We start from the raw sequence: 20,808 nt of genomic DNA, 5'->3' as shown, positions 1-20,808 counted from the left end.
CATAGTTTCCGAGTATTAATTCAAAACACAATATTATTATCAGAGTAAAACATTCCCAGGCTAACTGACTATGGTGTGTGCACTGCAACCTCTCCGAGCTCCTCCTTTGAAAACTGAGTACCTGAAACCAAAAACTGAAACTGTAAGCAGGAAGCTTAGTGAGCTCCCCCAAACTACCACATACCATACAATAACATATAAAGCACATACTGGGCCTTGCCCACTGCATCAGACCAAAGTCCGGAAACTACCTCGGGCCGAAGCCCAGACTAACTGGGACCTTGTCCCATGCATCGAACCGAAGTCCGGAAACTGCATCGAACCGAAGTCCGGAAACTGCATCGAGTTAAAGCCCGGACTAACTGGGACCTTTTCCCCTGCATCGGACCGAAGTCCGGAAACTGCATCAGGCCGAAGCCCGGACTAACTGGGACCTTGTCCCCTGTATCGGACCGAAGTCCGGAACTGACTGAACATAGCATAACATAAACAAATATCAACTAGCATAAACACATATACTGCATATTGCATCGGACTGAAGTCCGGAACACATAACACATAGACATGCTTGAATCACAGAGACACCGAGCATACTGAACTACTACATCAGACCGAAGTCCGGAACTACTACTAACTAAACGGGCTGGCATTGTGGCCTTAGACCCGTTCCTACTGGAAGGAAACTCACCTGAACTGCTGAGCTCTGCTGATAACCCTCTGGCTGCTAACCGACAACCATCTGAGCCGCTGCTCCTCTAGCTCTCCGAGCTACCAATATCAATATGACACTTAGTCTGACAGTCCTCCAAAAGTCAACTAAGTCAACTCCTGTCAAAGTCAAAGTCCTGGTCAAAGTCAACCTTCCAGCTTGACTCTACTCGCCGAGTTAGCCTACTGACTCGTCGAGTTCATAAGCTCAGAAACCCCTTTCATCGCGACTCGGCTCGCTGAGTCAGACCATGACTCCCCGAGTCTACTGATTTCCGAGTCCTGACCTGTCCAACTCACTGGGTCCCCACTCAACTCACTGATCCGAGTCTTAACTCGAAGGGGTTGGGGTTTCGCGACTTGACTCGCCGAGTCCAAGAACAGACTCGTCGAGTCCAAGGCAATCTTCAATAGACTCGCCGAGTTGTTCTTCCAACTCGTCGAGTTCCTGCCTATCTTCATCCAACTCGCCGAGTCCACCCATGTGACTCGCCGAGTTACTACGCGACTCAAGTCTGATATCTAGCCCAACTCACCGAGTCATCTCCCAGACTCGCCGAGTCCATACGTGCATTTCCATAATTTCGAGTCACAGAGCTTCTCCTTTGCTCCAAATAATAGATCTGGGTTCCTAGAGTCCATTAGCAAAATAAAGTTGCTAACTTTACGTGCTTCTTGCCTCATAATACCAAAAAAAACAAGCTAGAGAGGAACTCAACTCATGGGGAAAGGATTTGCATAGCAACTAACATGGCTTTCTGCATTTTCGATCCAAATAGAGCTCAGATCTGGAGTTTCAATTCTAGATCTAGCTTATGCACCAATTTCTCATCACATACTCTCAAAGAAACCCTAAAACTCCATGAAAGATGGATCTAGAAATGAGAAAGCCAAGGATAACGATTCATTACCTCCAAATGCTCTAAAAAGTTTCACCAACTCTGGATCCAAGGCCTCCTCTTGCACCACTATGAATCTCTTCTCTTCCAAGCTCCAAATTACTTCACCAAGGGTAGGTCTTGCTCCAAAAATGATTATGGTGGCTAGGGTTTGGGGTTCTTGACTATAGGGGCCGCAAATGAGCCCTAGGGAAGAGAATAAGATGCTTAAATAGGGTACCAAGTCCCGGAATTAGGGTTTCCCAACCCAGACCAGACTCGTCGAGTCCACTTGCCGACTCGCCAAGTCGGTCACTTACTTTACACCCGGATCCCGCTCTGACTCGTCGAGTTCCTCCCTGGACTCGACGAGTCGACCCTCTTTAACTTATGGTTTTCCTTTCCTTTCTTGACCTTTCTAATTTCGGTTGTTACACAAATAATGTCAAAGTAGTCAAATTGTCATATACGTTACACACAAATACCATTTGAAATGACAATGCTACAGTTCAAAATGACAATACATTATGGACCTGCATTTCAGATTTTAATTTGATTTTCCGGATCCTACATACATATGTGTCCGCATGTGGTAAGACCCTTACCTTCACAACATTAGGCACACCAAGTAATTGGTAATTGTCTCTTATAACTGATTCGAAATGAGTTTCTCTGACATTGAGCATGAAGAACGCTTTAACAACTTGCTTGTTTACCTTCATAACCTAGAGCGAACCAACCTGCATACTCACACTCACATCAAAACAGATTTGATGGATCGTTTCCAAGCTTGTTTTCTGGCTATTGGATGGGTGTTATATTTGTTTTCCAAATTTCTATTGTTTCTTTACATTTCATAATGTTTCTATATTTAAACTAATTGGTTTGCACTCCCAAAAAAATACAGGTCCATGCTTTCATAAATTGTTTCTTGCCTGTCATCTTCATAGGTAGTCTGCGTCTTAGAGGGGACTAACTAAAAACAATTTTGTAGCGGTTGCTAAAGACAGGAACAATCAGACTTTCCGTATAGCATTTGGTATGGCGGTTGAAAATAATCTTGACTGTTGTACCTGGTTCCTTATGAGGTTAAAAGAAAGTTTCGGATAGGGTTGGGAAGTAGCATTCATATCCAATATGGAGGATGTCGTTAGTTATTGCATAGATCATGTTTTCACTGATTCTTATCATAGGTACACTTGTAAGAGTGTCCACAAATATTTATGCACGAGAGTAGGCTCTAGAAGTTCATTGGAACCTTTGTTGTGGATGACATTAAAAGCATACATTATGTGTATTTTAGAAAAAAAAAATTCGCTAGGCTAAGCCATGATGCTCGTGAAGTGCTTATGAACATCGGTCATCCGAAATGAGCAAGAACTTATTTCCCTAACATCCGTTGGAATGTACTCGACATGGAAGTTCTTCAATTTTTTTAGTCTTATCGCTCAATCAACATAATGTATCGATAATAACGCTTATCGAGGGAATTCGTGAGTACATGCAACAGACTTTTGTTGAGCGAAGTTTAATGGCAGGTAAATTTTCAGGTGCAATATAAAAGTATTAAATCACTTATATAACAACCTTTTGTAAGCATATTTACTTTTCAGGGAGTTTGAATACTGTACTCACACCGTATGCTGAAATGGTGCTTCATAAAAGGATGCAAAAGTCTATTGGGTGGAAAGCAACACAGATCCCCCAACATATCTCGTCTCCCTTTCCGCAATATATTTATCTAGTTTTTAATTTTAAAACAACTTGTATTGTAGACCTTAACGGTCATACATGTTCATGTGGAAAATGACACAGTCTCGGTAAAGCATGTGGTCATACTATCGCGGCAGCAAGTCATTTAAACATGCATGAATTAGCTGATATGGTTCAAGTATTTTAACATACCGATGTATTTCAGCTCGTCTACCAGACACAAACCATTCACCTTGTTCCCCCTCCATCTGAATGGGAAATACCAGACCCTTTGATGGTTGTTTTATTGCCAATGTAATTTTAATTCCCTTTAATTAATTATGTATATAATATATATTGCCATTGTATTTGTAATATATTATGTTTTTAATATATTTCTAATATATTTGCCATTGTCTTTGTAATATATTTGCCATTTGTTAGTGTAATGAGAAATCTATAATGTTTGTAATATATTTGCCAATGTGTAATGGAAAATATTCGGGTTTTAAATCCTATATGTTTACCTCATTACTTTTACCCTCCAAAGTAGGCTTCGTGTTGTTAAAAACGACTTAAAAATGCTAAAATGTGTCATTTTTAGCCTACAATAAAATTATGTTTTTAAGTCTGATTTTCATGTTTTATATGTTGATTACATTGTTTATACATAGTTGTTTGTCGGAAAATATTTGGGTTTTAAATCTAATATCGTTACCTCATTCCTTTTACCCTCCAAAGTAGGCTTCGTGCTGTTAAAAACGTCATAAAGTAACATAAATTGTCATTTTTAGCTTACCAAAAAACTATGTTCTTAAGTCTGATTTTCATGTTTTATATGTTGATTACATTCTTTGTACATAGTTGTTAATCGAAAAATATCTGGATTTTAAATTCGATATCGTTGTCTCATTGCTTTTACCCTCCAAAGTAGGCTTCGTGCTGTTAAAAACGACATAAAATAACATAAATTGCCATTTTTAGCTTACCATAAAAGTATGTTTTAAGTCTGATTCTCGTGTTTTATATGTTGATTACGTTCTTTGTACATAGTTGTTCGTTGGAAAATATCCGGATTTCAAATCCAATATCGTTACCTCATTGCTTTACCCTCTAAAGTAGGCTTCGTGCTGTTAAAAACGACATAAAATAACATAAATTGTCATTATTAGCTTACCATAAAAGTATGTTTTTAAGTCTGATTTTCCTATTTTATATGTTAATTACGTTCTTTGTACATAGTTGTTCGTTGGAAAATATCCGGATTTCAAAACCGATATCGTTACCTCATTGCTTTTACCCTCCAAAGTAGGATTTATGTTGTTAAAAAATGACATAAAATAATATAAATTGTCATTTTTAGCTTACCATAATAGTATGTTTTTAAGTCTCTTTTTCATGTTTGTATGTTGATTACGTTGTTTCTACATTACTAATAAACATAACATAAAACTGAAAGAAAATTAGAATTACAAATAAACATAAAAGATAAACATAACATTAATAATAAACATAACATAACATTCTACTAACGTGCAAATGGTGGTAAGACAACCATAGGTTCAACTGGTATTTCCCAATGCAGAAGTATTGGAATAGAGAGCATCTCAGCTTGGAATGCATTTCGATACACCGCATAAGTCAACTTATAATTTACCAATTGTTGTATTTCTTCAACTGTAAGCCTTCTTAGTGATGCTATACCATCTCCACAAGGTATGCCGCATTTTTGCCATTTGCCGCAAGTACAAATACCACATTCAAGTTGTACCGTTTCAAGGTTAAATTTAAACTCACTTCAAATTTGTCACTACCAATATGTGTAACCTCATAACCATTAGACCGGTTCATTCTTCTTTAAAGCACGTGTTGTGCATAAGGGGTATGATGACCATGCATTGCCCCTGTGAAATTAATTGAGTTATAATTAAAAATAATATTAAGGGAAAAGTTAAATAACAAATATTTATTACCTCTAAATTCAGCTCATTGTGTGTGCACTATTTGTATTGACTTATGGACAATGTCAATGATTGACGTTATTGGTAACTCGTGCATGTTTGTTGTTAGCCAACTCAATCCAATCGGAATGTTGTTGTATTTCACATTGAAACGCACTTTAGGAAAAAAGGCTCGAGCCCATTTTGCAATTGCAATATTTTCAAGCCAATGAAGATCATTCCCATTAACCTCATCTCTTAATTTTTTCAAACAAACGTAAAATTTAAACAAACTATACGTTTTGCATGTCTTCCAGAACAACTCTTCCACAACGGTACTTCCTGTGGAAGCCCTAATTTTATTGGCTATATTTTACAACAATATCCATGATACGAATCTGGGTATACTCGTTGAATGGCGTAGTCTATGGAATCAGACATATGGCTTATGAAACCAACTTCAATAGTGTCACCTAAGCATTCTTTCAACCTTCTCATGAACCAAGTCAAAGTCTCATCACAGTCTATGCTTCCCAAAGCGAATGCTATGATCAGGGGTTCATGATTACTGTCCAAAGCAAGAGCAACATACATTGTCACTATGTTGGCCCCAATAAGGTGTACATGAGCAAAAAATATTGTTGATATCATGGATGTGAGAAATGTAGTAATCTGCAAGAAACGATACCAACATTAGGTAAATATGAACTTGAAATAAATAATAACATACTATAGATAAGGACTTACCACACATGCCAATGCAACAAAACAAAATTGAAACCGGACTCTCATATCTTTCTTAATGATTGTGAAACAGTTACGATTTGTTCTTTCAAAATTATGAATGAATATCGGTAGGTTGGAAAAACTTTTTTTTTGTATACCATATTGAATCCACTCATTTTGACAATTGGTATGTTTCAATGAATAAGTTGTCCAATATAAATGGATTTCATTTCAAATTGAATGTAGGGGTAATTATTCATTTTTAGAGTAGTCATTTCGAAATGACAATACATTATGCAGGGTAGAAAGTAGTCAAAGTATATAAAACAGTAGTCAAATAATGTCAAAGAGTAGTCAAATTGTCATATAACTTACACAAAAATAATGTTTGAAATGACAATCTACTATTCGAAATGACAATACATTATGCAGGCTAGAAAGTAGTAGTCAAAATCTATAAAACCGTAGTCAAATGATGTCAAATAGTAGTCAAATTGTCATATAACTTACACAAAAATACTATTTAAAATGACAAATCTACTATTCGAAAGGACAATACATTATGCAGACTAAAAAGTAGTATTCAAAATATATAAAACCGTAGTCAAATAATGTCAATGAGTAGTCAAATTGTCATATATATTACACAAAAATAGTGTTTGAAAAGATAAATCTTTTATTCGAAATCGCGGTACAATATGCAGCCTAGGGTTTAAAGTGTTGAGCCTATATTTTTTTACAACTACTTTTTCTTGAACTTGTTAATTTTTGTTAAACAAAAATAGGTGTTTCATTTATATAAATATTACTTAAAAAAATAAAGTGCATTGTAATATAAATGGTAGGGTTTTATAAAATGGAAATGTTTTTTTTTTATTAAAGGAGCGTCTCACAACCTATTACATACTTCAATTGGTTTCCACAAATTAGGAAACTGTTTGGGATACAAATTTTATTCACGGTTGATAAAATCTCCTCTAATTCTAACAACACTTGTTAGACGGTCCCGTTCTGTTTGAAGCTTATCAAACTCCGTATTTGCATCTCGAATCCACTTCTTAGCCTCTTCGAATTTTTTTTCTTTTGTAGTTTCAACAATCCATTTTTCTTTTTCAATTACTTGATCTGCTAGCTCATTTTCATGTTGGTTGAGTTTTTTAACTAATTTAGAGTCCCTTTCGTTGGCTTCTTCTACGGCCTTCATATCTTGGAAAATATCGCCAAACATATTATCTGGGAGTGGGATATCTGGGCCTTCCTGAATTGGGTTGTTATCCGAACAAACATAGCAATCTTCTTCTTCACAATGCCAAACACCGAACTCAGATGAATTCATTCTCAATTTTTTAATGTTGTAATGTATTACGTTTAAGATGTATGTTAGTTGCATATTTATAGTGTGAGACCAACATAGAAGTAACATTTGAAATGACAAATATATTGTTTGAAATGACAACACATTATGCAGACTAGAAACTAGTAGTCAAAGTTTATGAAACCATAGTGAAATAATGTGAAGGAGTAGTCAAATTGTCGTATACCTTACAAAAAAATATTCTTTGAATTTTACAATTACTATATATTCCAGATGCTATTATTTGTTAAAGAAGAGTAAATGTTGCAATACAATTTCTTTGAATTTTACCACCTAATGTTTAGTAAATAATTTTTTATTTTTACCACCTAATGTAATATAAACGGTATGGTTATGTAAAATGGAAATGTTCACTACCAAATAAATTTCGCTTACAAACATAAACAATTACGATTTCAAATATTATATGCTTACATAGGGATTAAAACCACAATCTTAAGTTACTGCACATCTATTTAAAAAGATAAGTAGTAGCAAATAATAGTCAAATAGGATTACATAGGGATTTAAACGACCATCAATGGCTTTGGTATTTCCCATTCAGATGGAGGGGGAACAACATTCACATTTCTAGTCTGGTATGTAGCTCGAAACACATCAGCTCGATAATATATTTGAACCATATCAGTTAATTACGTGTTGTTTGTATAACCTGCTGCAGAAATAGCATGACCACATGCTATACCCAGACTGCGCCATTTCCTACAAGACATGTGTGTCCGTTCAGATCTATAACACATCTTCTTTTTAGATCAAAAACTTGGAAATATCTGAGGGGAATGGAGACGGAATCTCAGGTGGGATTTTAGTTGCTTTCCATCGTAAAGACTTTTGCATCCTCCTGTGAACGACCATCTCTATGTAAGGGGTGAATACAGTGCTCAACATCCCTGAAAAGTAAAAGAATAATCAATTCTGGATATTTTAGTGGTTTATAAAAAGTTGCTACATTACCTCCCATGACACTGCGTTCTGCAAACGTCTGATGGATGTACTGAACAATTACATCAATTAGCGTTATTATTGATACATTGCATTGAGTAACCGATAACACCAATAGGAATTCTGGAATATTAATGTTTAGTACATTCCAACGTATATTAGGGAAATATGCATGTGCCCATTTCGTATTTCCGATGTTGGCAAGAACCTCACGTGCAGCATGACTTAACTTAGAAAATGATTGTTGAAACTCTTGCGTGGTATATGCTTTGCATACACGGAAGAACAAGTAGTCTAAATTTGTGCTTTGACCAATTCTTAAGCGAAAATAAATCAACACACTCTTAGATGAATAACCATCATAAGCATCAGGGAATACCTGACCCACACAAGAAGAAATTGTATCGTCCATATTGGTTATGAACGCAACTTCCCTACCCTCTCTGATAGCATCCTTCAACCTCATAAGGAACCAAGTGCAGGAGTTAACATTATTTGCCACCCCAATACCAAATGATATTGGTGTAGTGTTGTTGTTTCCATCCATATCAATTGCTACAAAAATTGCAGTAAGATACTTTCCTTTGATATGGACACTGCTTATGAAAATGACTGGAAGCATTCATCCTAAGAATGTGTTGATCTATTTCATATTTTGTACAACACAATTATTAGTTTTTAAACTAATATAAATCTTTTTAGCACAAAAAATAAACAAATCGATAGTACATTAGCACACATCGAATAGCGAAAAAACATAGTTGGAACCGATCCAAAACATCGGTTTTGATGTAAGTGTAACTATTAGGATTTGTACGATGAATGTTGTGGATATAAACAGGAAAGTTGGTAAAGCTTTCTTCATGGTCATTGTATGAGAAACTCATCTTTAACGTTGAGAAGTTAAATAGGAAACTTGGTAAAATATAGCGATAAGGATAATTTAAATTACTTCAAAACCTATTAATAGAAGTGAAGTAGTAGTCAAATGCTAGTAGACAGTAGTCAAAACCTATAATACAGTAGTCCAATTATAATCATGTGTCCGAAATTCACTATACGATAAGACAACACGTAAGGTAGTAGTCAAATGCTAGTAGGTAGTAGTCAAAACCTATAACACAATAGTCAAATTACAATCATGTGTCTAAAAATCACTATACGATAAGACAACACATAAAATAGTAGTCAAATGCTAGTTGACAGTAGTCAAAACCTATAATACAGTAGTCCAATTACAATCATGTGTTCAAAATTCACTGTACGATAAGACAACACGTAGTAGTCAAAACCTATAATACAGTAGTCCAATTACAATCATTAGTCTGAAATTCACTATACAATAAGACAACACATAAAGTAGTAGTCAAATTCTAGTAGATAGTAGTCAATACCTATAACACAATAGTCAAATTACAATCATGTATCCGAAATTCACTGTACGAGAAGACAACACATAAAAATGTATTCTAATGGCAGCATACAATTGAAGAGATTTAGTTGTCCATACTAATAAAAATTTAATTCTCATAAACAAAAGAAAATGGCAAATTGCAGTTGTGGGGCTCAAGGTATTATAAGGACCTCAAGAACTACCAACAACCCTAGACGGTTATTTTACACTTTTCCTAAAGATGTATTTGGGTTATCATCTAATTATTTTTATTATAATTTATTATTTATTATTTACACAATACACATAATGTTTTTGATTTTTATTTATCAGCCACCACAATCTGGGTTTTATTGTTGGGTGGATGAAGCAAAAGACAATAATTCATTGATAATTTCTAACTTAGCTCGATTGAAGAAGAAGCTTCAAAGAAAAATATTGTACTTGAAGATAATGTTAGTTACTTTGTAGTTGGATTTGTGTTTTTGGTGTTGTTGTCTATAAGTTGTAAGCTAAATGTCCATCAACTAACTTTATGTAGCACTTATCAGTGAATCTATGTAAAATGTAAAGTATGTTATTATTTGTAATGGTTTATGTTTCCATGTATGGTAATGTGTTGTGCCATCTTTTTCGTATTGATTTGTACAAGTTGTAATCTATTTTTTTTTTTTCTGATTTCGTTTGACTCTACAACACATGTTGTTTACAAATAAAAAAGTCAAAAATGAAATACAGGAACATTGCGTTGAGTAACCGATAAAACAAACATGAATTCTGGAATATCAAATATTTATTTCTTCATATAGAAATTAGACATAGGGACGGGAAGTTCTAACATAGATAAGCTCCCTACCATACATTTTAAGATACAAAACAAACTTCATTCACGATTAGAAAATAATTAAAAATAAGGTAGATTCTTCATAACATTCCAAGAATCAACATGGACAAACTCTCTACCGTTAGATTCCAAACGAAATAGCTTCATAGCCGCCAGTAAAATTATTTGTTCATCGTCATCCGGACGTGCATTTTCGATCTCGCTATGAATTCTATGAAAGTGGTTCACATGTCATTTCACATGTAACATTTTTAATTTTACATCTTTTTTTGTGCGGTAATAACCTCGACCCATTTCATAATGAAACAAGTGAAAGACGCGCCTCCAAAAAGAACCAATATGACATTGTAGGGGACCATGTGGATAAGCTTCTTCTATGATGGTAATCCAAGGACGTATCAAAATGCCTTCTTCTTGGGTGTTCCATGTTAGTGGTACAATAGAGTCCATCTTTTATGATACAAACTAATGTCATATTACAGAATTGTTATATAGACACGTATAGAATCTTATAGGTCGCATATAGTACACGCTATTCTGTGAAATCTTACACAAAAACGCATCAAATGTATCTAGTTTATTGTTCGAAATAAATACAAATACTGCATCCTATGGATAAAGGGTCACAAGACTATACGACAGTGCTAATTATATAAATTAATTCAACAATCCAAACCTGTTAGGTTGTTAAATTACAATATAGGTTGTTAAATTACAGTACAATACTCATTAAAATACAATTACGTCACACTAACATAATTAGATTACTAAACATAGGTAAACCGAAAACTCTTACATATTTATTTTTCTACTAACCGCTAATAAAAAACATAGATAGAGATATATTACCTTAAAATTACAAATAAAAGACATACATATAGATATATTACCTTAAAATCTTCTCTAATAAATAAAGAACTTTTTGTCATGTGTCACACTCTCATTGATTGGGCCACATGTTATTTTGTGGTTATTTTTAATTAATTTTTTTTCCACATGGCATTTTGTGGTTTTTTTTTCAGTTTATTAATTTCCACATAATATTTAAATGTAATAATTGCAATAAATATTATAATAAATGCATATCAATTTCATTAATTGATTTCCTTCTAATTTTAAAATTTTTACATTAAAGTTTCATTAATTTCATTTGTTTATTTATCTAAATTATTTGTTTAATTTAAAAGAAAAACAAACAATTTAATTTTAATAATTCAATATTTTCTATTTTTTTATAAATTAAAAATTTTCAAATGTTTAGAATTTCATATTTTTTTTCTTTAAAATGAACTCACGTAATACATGGGTCTTACACCTAGTTACATCAACAAACAAGCACATTATTAAAATATTACGCATCTTCTTCCCACATCGGAAATTCGTACGGATACTCTTTTTTCATAGCATTGAATTCCTTTTTTGTTTTCTCCAAATTGTACTCACGAAGTGCTAATTCATTCTTTAGCTTTCGAACAATTTCTTCACCAGATTAGATCGAACCTTCGTTATATTGGATTTCTTGCCTAGAAGTATGATCCAATTCCTTTTACGGTCAATGTTCTCCCAATAGTTGTCTAGAAATTTTCGTTGGAAAATAAAATCCTTATAAGCCTTATCCACATCAGCTTCTCTTTGTAACAACACTTTTTTCATTTCCTCGTCCATCTTCTCCCCTAATATAGGAAGATCGACGTGGGGAGGGGATTGGTTGAAGAGTTATGGGAAATTGACTCGGGAGGAGGCTTATTGGTGGATGTAGATGGCCAATTAAATTTTGTCAAGATCCTTTTCGTCTCCTCTGATCTTTCAGTCATTTTCACACTCCAATTTTTTTATCATTTCGTTGATTTATGAATTGAAAACAATTTACATTATATATGACATTAGATAATAGTCAACGGCTAGAAGATAGTAGTCAAAACATATAAAAAAAACTAGTCAATCGCGTAAAGTAGTAGTCAAACGCTAGTAGACAGTAGTCAAAACCTATAAAAAAAAAGTAGTCGGATAACAATCATGTGTCGAATATTTAATGTACGATATGACTACATATTAAGGTCCCGTTTGATACGCATCTTTTCAGGTCCAAACAGATCTTTCTGGCTGAATGGACCAGAAAGACTGTTTGATTTGCACAAAAAAAATGGTCTTTCCTGGTAAGATATGTCTTTCCCAGAAAGCTCCAAAATCATATCTTTCTGGCTGAATGAGCTGGAAAGACAATTATGCACCAAACCGTGTCTCTTTCTTTCTTTCTTTGATTATTAATATTTTTAAATACCTTTTTTTAAATTTTCTTTTTATTTATTATTTTTTTTTCATCATTCAGCACAGTCAATCAGATGTACAATCAAACAGCATGGTTTCTTTCCCAGTCAGAAAACTTTCTCAGACAACACTTTCCCAGACAGAAACTATCAAATGGGACCTAAGTTGTAGTCAATGGCTAGTAGACAGTATTCAAATCCTATAAAAACGTAGTCAAATTACAATAATGTGTTGGCAGATCACCATACGATATGACAACACATAATATAGTAGTCAAAGGCTATTTGATAGTAGTCAAAGCCTATAAAAAATTAGATAAATTGTCAATTATATATAGAGACTTATATGTATGGGTATAAGATTTACAAATTGTATACTACTCGTTATTCTATAACCATCATACACATACAATCATACCCACCTCTCAAGAAAAATGGTGGTAGATGCCACAAGAGAAGCGATTGCAACTATTAATAAAAGAAGAAGAGATCAAGAGCGAGATTAAAGGAATTGAAGAAGATAGGAAACGGTTGGATGACTTACAAGCCGATATTTGGTCTAATATAAGGTCGGTTCAAGACAAAGAAAGTGACATAAAAACTGCAAGGGTTTTGGTAAGAGATACAATAGAGTACGCCGACAAAGAAGAGATTAAAATGAAAAAAGGTTCTCAAAAATTTACAAAAAAATTATGACTGGGTGCTTCAAGAAAAAGCAAAATATCCAACTGGTTTTCCAAATTTTTAAATTTAATCTTTTTTATTAATCAACTAGTAACTTTATGTATTATTTATGAATTTATCTATGTAATACATTTTATATATTTATTTTCTTGTTTATTATGATTAATCTATGTAATATGTACTATTCTCTTATTAGTTTGTTTATGTAATAATGTTTATGTTTAATAATTAGGGGACATTTTGTTAACATAAACGAACATAGAATGTTACCAGTTGTGTTGAAATATTACACATTAATTGTCACTAAAAACCTACTAATCAAACTAATTTAAAATCGTTTTTCTAGAAGATCCATAATATATCATGCCCATCCTAGTGCGAAATTGTGTAGCAGCAATAATAGGTGATGTCGATATATCAGTCGGTCGACCTGAAACAAGCTGCTCCATGTACATCAACATAAATACACCGCACTCCCCAAACATCCCTTCTTGTTAGGGCACGTCTGTAACATCTGTAACAGGCAACTCCATGTGGTTCTAGTAGCCAATGTTTAGTAGAATCTGGTCCATAAGCTCTTCAAAACGCACAAAATCAATAATGTTCACCGCGCCAAAAGATTGCAAGCTGTCGTACAAATTCAACGACAACGTGTCCATCCATAACTCGCCAAGTACCTAATATGTGGGTTGATGCATATTGGAAAATAAACATGTTTTAAAACACAACCGTTGCAATTAATTAGAGCGTTTAATTAGTGTAATATGACAATTTAATTGACCCATATATTATTTTGTTACTCACACGGTCAACTTCTAGCCAAGATTTACATCCATCCAACGGATCAATCGGATTTCCCATTGCACTTCCCGCTCACTGGTACATCTCAAATGCACCGAAAAATGATGATGACATGATTGTCCATCGAGCATCGTTCGGTCTCCGCTCATTCAATAGCCTTCACCATATGTCAACATGATGCAGTTAAATTTAATTTAAACATAAAGAACTTATAAATTATTTAAATTTTAAATATAAAAAATTGTCTTCATACCACATCATCTAAATATCCCAAGTCACTTGCATAAAAAAGGAGATTTCAAAACTTTGCTTCCATTTTTTCATTATATAACCGATGTTTCATAAAAACGGGCTGTTTGTTTCCCATGTATAGAGAATGGGCGTTACAACCCGACATCACATACGGCTCCAATAAAAGTGACGAGGGATCGCTGACAAATACGGGGGTGGTGGTTTGTTGCATATTACCACACCTGTACGATATCGGGGGCCGTTTGAACCTACATTATATATGTAGTCAATAACTATCCATATAGTAATAAAATTATAGTAAATATAATTTTTAACATACTTACCGAAATGTATAGAGAGCTAAGATATTGTGAAGGTTTCAATAACCTAGTCAGACGACTTGGTCTTTCAATATGAGGTCTGGGTATATGATTATCCACATCCACAACGTCGCTATCAATAACCTTCTTTTTCTTCTTCTTCTACAAAAACATATTAATTTTTTTTAATATACTTTGAAAAAATAAAAAATTTAATATAAAAAAATTACATAACCTCCCTCACGATTTGTTTTTGTTTTCGAAAATCCAACTTTGGTGGATTATCCACATTATCATCCTCGTATACTCAACTTGATTTTCGTTGCCTACCAAATTGTTGGGTCACCGGGCTTGGCATCGGAAAACTAACATCCAAATTCTTTTTCCCCTACATTTAAAGAAAAAATAATTAATAAAAAAGAAAAGCAAATTTACCAATTAACTAACCTAATTTTTTGTTTTTTCTATACAAAGAATATACCAAATATAACATTGTACATTGAAAATGGTGTGACAATAACATATTTTATGACAAAGATGAAACTACCAAAACACAAGGTTATTTTGTCAAGACATTATACTTCAAAGTATCTATCAATTATAAACATAGAAAAATTTTCAAATGGATAGTACATTGCTATAATATGCTATAATTAATACATCATACTATAATTAAGACATTATACTTTAAATTTCTTCAAATTGATATTAAATTGCTAAAATTAATTATTTTACCTCAAAACCTCCATTGAAAAAAGCTTCTAATTCATCCTCTTCTCGAAGTCCCCCTTTATTTTTCATTCATCGGATTTCTTCCTCCAAAGATTGAAGTCTCGCCAGTATTTCTAACGCAGTTCTTTTGTTAATTCTCACCGTATGAGTTCCTTCAGTGGACTGGGTAGAATGGTTGTTTCCACAGGATGGATCAGACGAAGATGCCCCTACATAAATTATTTGATATATAAATAATAGTTGAAATATATTAATACACTAGTTTCTACTTTTACCATTTTACTTACATCTTTTCTAAAGTTGTAACGTACAGAAGAAGAGACTTCAGATGATTCACCCTTCAAACTAGTAAAATATGACAAATAATGTGGAGTAGAGCACTCGACATTTGAGGCAATCATCTTTTTTGGGTTGATGCGCCTTTTCCTCGTCAACATTGAAAACATAGAAAACTCTCTCCCAATTCAACCTTCTAATATGAAACCACCGCAAGATACGGGGATAAAATCTATTTTGTTGTATCGCAACACTTCCCCGAATTATTGGGAACATCTCTCATATCCATATCTTGTAATAAATATTAGGAACATCTCTCATATCCATATCTTGTAATAAATATTAGGAACATCTCCCATATCCATATCCCATATTCACATACGGCTTTGTTTGATGATTGATATGATCCTCAAATTTTTTAAACATACCTGACAATCTACGGTATGTATTAGACCATAGATAGCTCCCCCCAACAGTACCTATATTATATACAAAAGCATTAGTTTAGCGTATAAAAAATAGTATTTTATTAAAAATATTAAATTGACAAATATCTATTATATTGATCCAAGTTCTCCACCACCCATAACCATTCATTGGTGACTTTATCATTGAGCTATTTTCCCAAAAAAACCTTGATTGAGAATATATAGCAAAATTGCTCGCACCCCGTCGTGAGCCGATATATCCTTAAACCGTTGATTCATGATAAGGCCCTCTAAATCGCCTATAAGTAAACTAATGTCCATGCAATGTGGGAAGACACTTGACCGAAATGTATTATCACCATATCCGTGTTTATACATAGTAACAAATTCGGTCCTTGATCTCAGACACTGACCTATGTGAAGTCCAGACACAAGACTAAACTCCTCGGGCCCAAATGACAATGTACGTCTAGAAAACTTAAAATGTAGACGCTCAGTCGGTCCGTTTCAGCAGTAGGGCGCAACATATGCAGAAACAGCCCATGAATAAGAAGTCCATCCCCGACTGAGCTGGTAGGTCCAACAAGTAACCGAAGCTATTTTTTGAAAAAAATCTCTCGCACTCGTCCGTTTAAGCCACTCAAAACTTCATTTAACTTATGACATGAAGCTTGACAGGTATGTTACTCATCATCCTTCTGTTTGGAAGCTACAAAATTAAATAAACATTAAGGTTATATAAAGTTTTATAAAAGTAAAACAGTTATATAAAAAAAGCAAAGGAAAAAAACCAAGTAGAGAAAGCACGCACTATAAGACTTAATCATTTCATATATTCTATTTACTTTGTATAAAAAACCAAAGGAAATTAGTTGACAACATTTTTCGTATTTTCTATACTAATAGAAATATAACATTGTACTTTGAAAATGGTGTAACAATAACATATTTTATGACAAAGCTGAAACTATCAAAACACAGTGTTATTTTATCAAGACATTATAATTCAAAGTATCTATAAATTATAAACATAGAAAATTCTTCAAATGGATATTACATTGCTATAGTATGCTATAATGGAGACATAGAAAATAACATACTTTATCACAAATTGGAAACATGGAATCATATATACAATCGTTAAGATTTCGTAGAAACATTCTTTTTTGGCAAAAAACGAAAAAAAAATTAAAAAACCATAGGTTAAAGGAAACCTACGGTGTACAACATTTAATACACAAAATGTGCATTAAGTGATTGTACACCATAGGTTTTCAAAAAAGCTACGGTTTCATTTTTTTTCAAAAAAAAATCAAGTAATCAACAATATTTATAGTTGTTTATTGATTGTAACATTTAAAAAAACAAAATAAAAACCCGAAAAAAAAACAAAAAAAAATCGTAGGTTTAAAGAAACTTACGGTGTACAACCTTTTAATGCACAAACTGTGCATTAATAGATTGTACGCCGTAGGTTTCCAAAAAACCTATGGGTTCGTTAATTTTTTTTCAAGTTTTTTGAAAAAAAATTAATAAAATCATAAAATATATATAATTGCTTACAAGGTACAACAAATAAAAAAATAAAAAAAAAAACTAAAAAAAAATCCATAGGGTTCATACGATACCTGCGGTGTACAAGTCCACACTGCACAATCTATGCATTGTTGACTTGTACACCGTAGGTTTCGTATGAAGCCTACGGTTTTAGTAATTTTTTTTGGTTTTTTTTTTTTTAAGTTATCCCCATATACAAAAACTAATCCTAATCAAGAATACGATAAATTTTGATAAAAAAAAATGGACATACCTCGTTGTTCTCTGGGTGCTCCATTGAGAGAAAAAGTAGGCAAACCAAGAAAACAATAGTCAAAAGTAACCTAATTTGAAAAATTATACATTATATACTATGGGTGAATGGGCCACGAAAGAGTAGACGGGCCGGGACACAGTAACTCATTGCCATAAAACAGTAGTTACCAGTCGTTGATCGTAGTCAACCCTGACCAATCTACTATTTCGTGGGCTATTTTTGGCTAATATGTTTTTTTTGGCTATTTTTGGACAGGTAATTAGTGTTTTAGACTAGATTAGTAATTTCCTCTATATCTTATGATTCATATAATCTCTACATATTAGGCATATAATTAGTTCACATTATGAGTTTTTACTGTGAAAAATAATTATTTTTAAAACTGTGGTTCCCACGAACTATAACCTATTTTAAATTATATAAATATATACATGTTTGTTTAGGCTCGCAAACCTAACGAGCTCAACATATAAAACTCTTGTTCGAGCTCATTTAATAAGCAAACCTAAACAAAGCTCGAGCTCAACTCAAGTTTTTTTTATGAAATCGATCCTAAATAACTAAGAAGTAACTCAGCTCATTTACACCAACCTGAAACTAAACTCGAGTTCAACTCGGAGCTTTTTACGATCAATCATGAATGGTTCACGAGTAGCTTACCTAATTTATACCCCAGTATTATTTGAGTTCTTCGACTCAGGTATTCATTTGTAACCATTTTTAAGCTTAAGATTATACCCTAGTATTAATTGAGTTCTTCGACTCATGTATTCATTTGTAATTATTTTTAAGCTTAAGATGATAAATCTGGAAAGTCTTATTTGAGTTTTTTTTATTCATATAAGGGGATTTTTGGAAAAAAAAAAATAACTTATCACTTATTAGCTTATAAATAAATGTAAGCAGCTTATAAATAAATGTAAGATAACTTATGAAAAAATGAGTTTTTTAACTTATGAACCTAATAAATTGTTTTAAAAAAGTTAGCCCCACACACCCTAAATAAGACTTTCATTTCATTGTAACAACTTTTAAGTATAAGATTATAGAGAAGATAAAAAGCTTCCGAACATTTATTACTATCGAAGAGTAAGCATGTTTCAATATACTCTAAAATTTTCGAATGGTTAAGACCTTCTCTTAATTAAAACCTGATCAGTCAATCATTCGACCTGTGAACTACTTGCTTTATTTTGAATAAAATATCTCTTCATGTTATGTCTGGTAAACCATTAAAATCAACATATAATAACGAAATTCAATTATTTATTAAATAATTAAAATTCTTATAATAAATATTAAAATCAAAAGAAAGTACAAACATTACTAATTTTTTAGTGGTACGAATAAATAAAATAGAAGTAGAAAGACAACCAAGAGATGATTGATGATAATCTTGAAGGAAAAGAAAGCAAAATCGAACAAGCAACAATCCATCCAATTATATTCCACAATTAATCATCAAATTCGAACCCCCAATAACCCAATTCATTCCTTTATACTTTTTTTTTTCTTTTGATTGATCATCGTCTTCACAACCCAATAAAATCTGAAAAATTACAAAATAAAAACCCTAATTTTCCCCATAACATACACCTTCCAACACACCAACCCCTAAATATACCATGAACCGGAGACGAACCGGTTTGGTTTTGTTGAAGCCCCATCAGATCCGGTCCACCTTGTCGGCTCTGATAACCGGGTTCGCCTTGGCTATGGCGTCTTTACCGGTTTTCTTGAAATCGAATTCACAATCGTGTTTCTCCGGGTACCTATGGCTTCCACAGAACGTATCTCCACACTTGCAGATGAATCCCATCACGCCGACCTTTTTGTTGCAGGTTAAACACCGGTTCCGGACCTTTTCCTTTATTTCCACCGCCGCCGCGGTGGCAGGCGGCGGAAGAGGTTCAGATCCGGATGAGGAAGAGGAAGAAGAGGGAGTTTGATGAGGGAAAGATACGACCTTGTTGACGAGCTTATCGACGGCGGCTTTGGCTGAGGCGGCTTGTTCTTCCTTGATCCGGTTGTCACGGAAGCACTTTGAGCAGAGGTTCATCGTGGCGGCGGAGCCGAAGAAGCCGCAGCCGTTGGCACACGGCGCCGGTTCGGAGGGTTTGAAGCTTGTTCCGTCGTTCATCTTGTTGGCGTCTGAACCCATCTTCTGATTTCAATTTAGAAATCAAAATTCGAAAAATAGTCTGCAGAAATTGGAGAAGAAGAGGTGAAAAGATTGCAGGCGTAAAAAGCGAGGGTGGATTTATATAAAGTGGGGAAGAGGAGAGATAGTGATTTTCTTTTTTCTTTGAGCAGAAGTAAGGGTAACGAAGAAAGGATTGTTACCAAAAGACTAAAATACCCTTAGGATGGATTGTTAAATGCGTTGGATTAATACTTGGTGAGAGGGTTGTTTTGTCTATCCGATCATGGGAAACCGACTACCTTTAACACCTTCTTCGTCTTGTCTTGTAGCATTGGGAAAAGTAAAAGACAAATATACCCTTATACCTTTTAGTTAAGAAAAAGGTAAAGCTAAAGATTGAATCATGATAATCAAATTTTATTATATTTAACAAATATGATCTTTATTTGAACTTTTATGAAAAAAAACAATTCGATTTTGGGTAAGGAATCATTGCAAAATACTTATCTTTGATAACAAATGTCAAGTTGCATATCTAACTAAAGTTGATAAAATATTTTATGCTTGTTTGATTTTAATCGGTTGATGTCCCCATAACTATTTTGAAAATATTAT

At 33.6% G+C, this 20,808-nt stretch overlaps 2 protein-coding genes across 2 annotated transcripts; both read right to left on the bottom strand.

Annotated features, from left to right (window-relative positions):
* Window positions 1-8,066: 8,066 nt before the first annotated feature.
* Window positions 8,067-8,808, bottom strand: LOC111901211 (uncharacterized). The gene is made up of 2 exons (XM_023897094.1): window positions 8,274-8,808; window positions 8,067-8,209 (listed from the first exon to the last, which is right to left on the bottom strand). The coding sequence occupies exons 1-2, from the start codon at window positions 8,806-8,808 to the stop codon at window positions 8,067-8,069; spliced, it is 678 nt and encodes a 225-aa protein (XP_023752862.1).
* Window positions 8,809-19,470: 10,662 nt separating this feature from the next.
* On the bottom strand, window positions 19,471-20,332 carry LOC111901188 (zinc finger A20 and AN1 domain-containing stress-associated protein 1). Its single transcript, XM_023897074.3, has one exon. It carries the CDS (start codon window positions 20,209-20,211, stop codon window positions 19,717-19,719), a length of 495 nt encoding a protein of 164 aa, XP_023752842.1. The 5' UTR covers window positions 20,212-20,332; the 3' UTR covers window positions 19,471-19,716.
* Between the last annotated feature and the right edge of the window lie 476 nt (window positions 20,333-20,808).

This window comes from Lactuca sativa, chromosome 6 (genome assembly GCF_002870075.4).
Source record: "Lactuca sativa cultivar Salinas chromosome 6, Lsat_Salinas_v11, whole genome shotgun sequence".
NCBI classification, from domain to species: Eukaryota; Viridiplantae; Streptophyta; class Magnoliopsida; order Asterales; family Asteraceae; genus Lactuca; species Lactuca sativa.
The sequence above is the reverse complement of the archived record's forward strand: the minus strand, read 5'-3'. Positions and strand labels throughout refer to the sequence as shown.

Bases quoted from the DNA above. Each gene is read 5' to 3' on its own strand.
- LOC111901211 (XM_023897094.1), bottom strand. From the start codon at position 8,808: ATGGATGGAAACAACAACACTACACCAATATCATTTGGTATTGGGGTG. The intron at 8,210-8,273 runs GTAATGTAGCAA...TTTACTTTTCAG, and splicing joins AGAACGCAGTGTCATGGGAG to GGATGTTGAGCACTGTATTC.
- LOC111901188 (XM_023897074.3), bottom strand. From the start codon at position 20,211: ATGGGTTCAGACGCCAACAAGATGAACGACGGAACAAGCTTCAAACCC.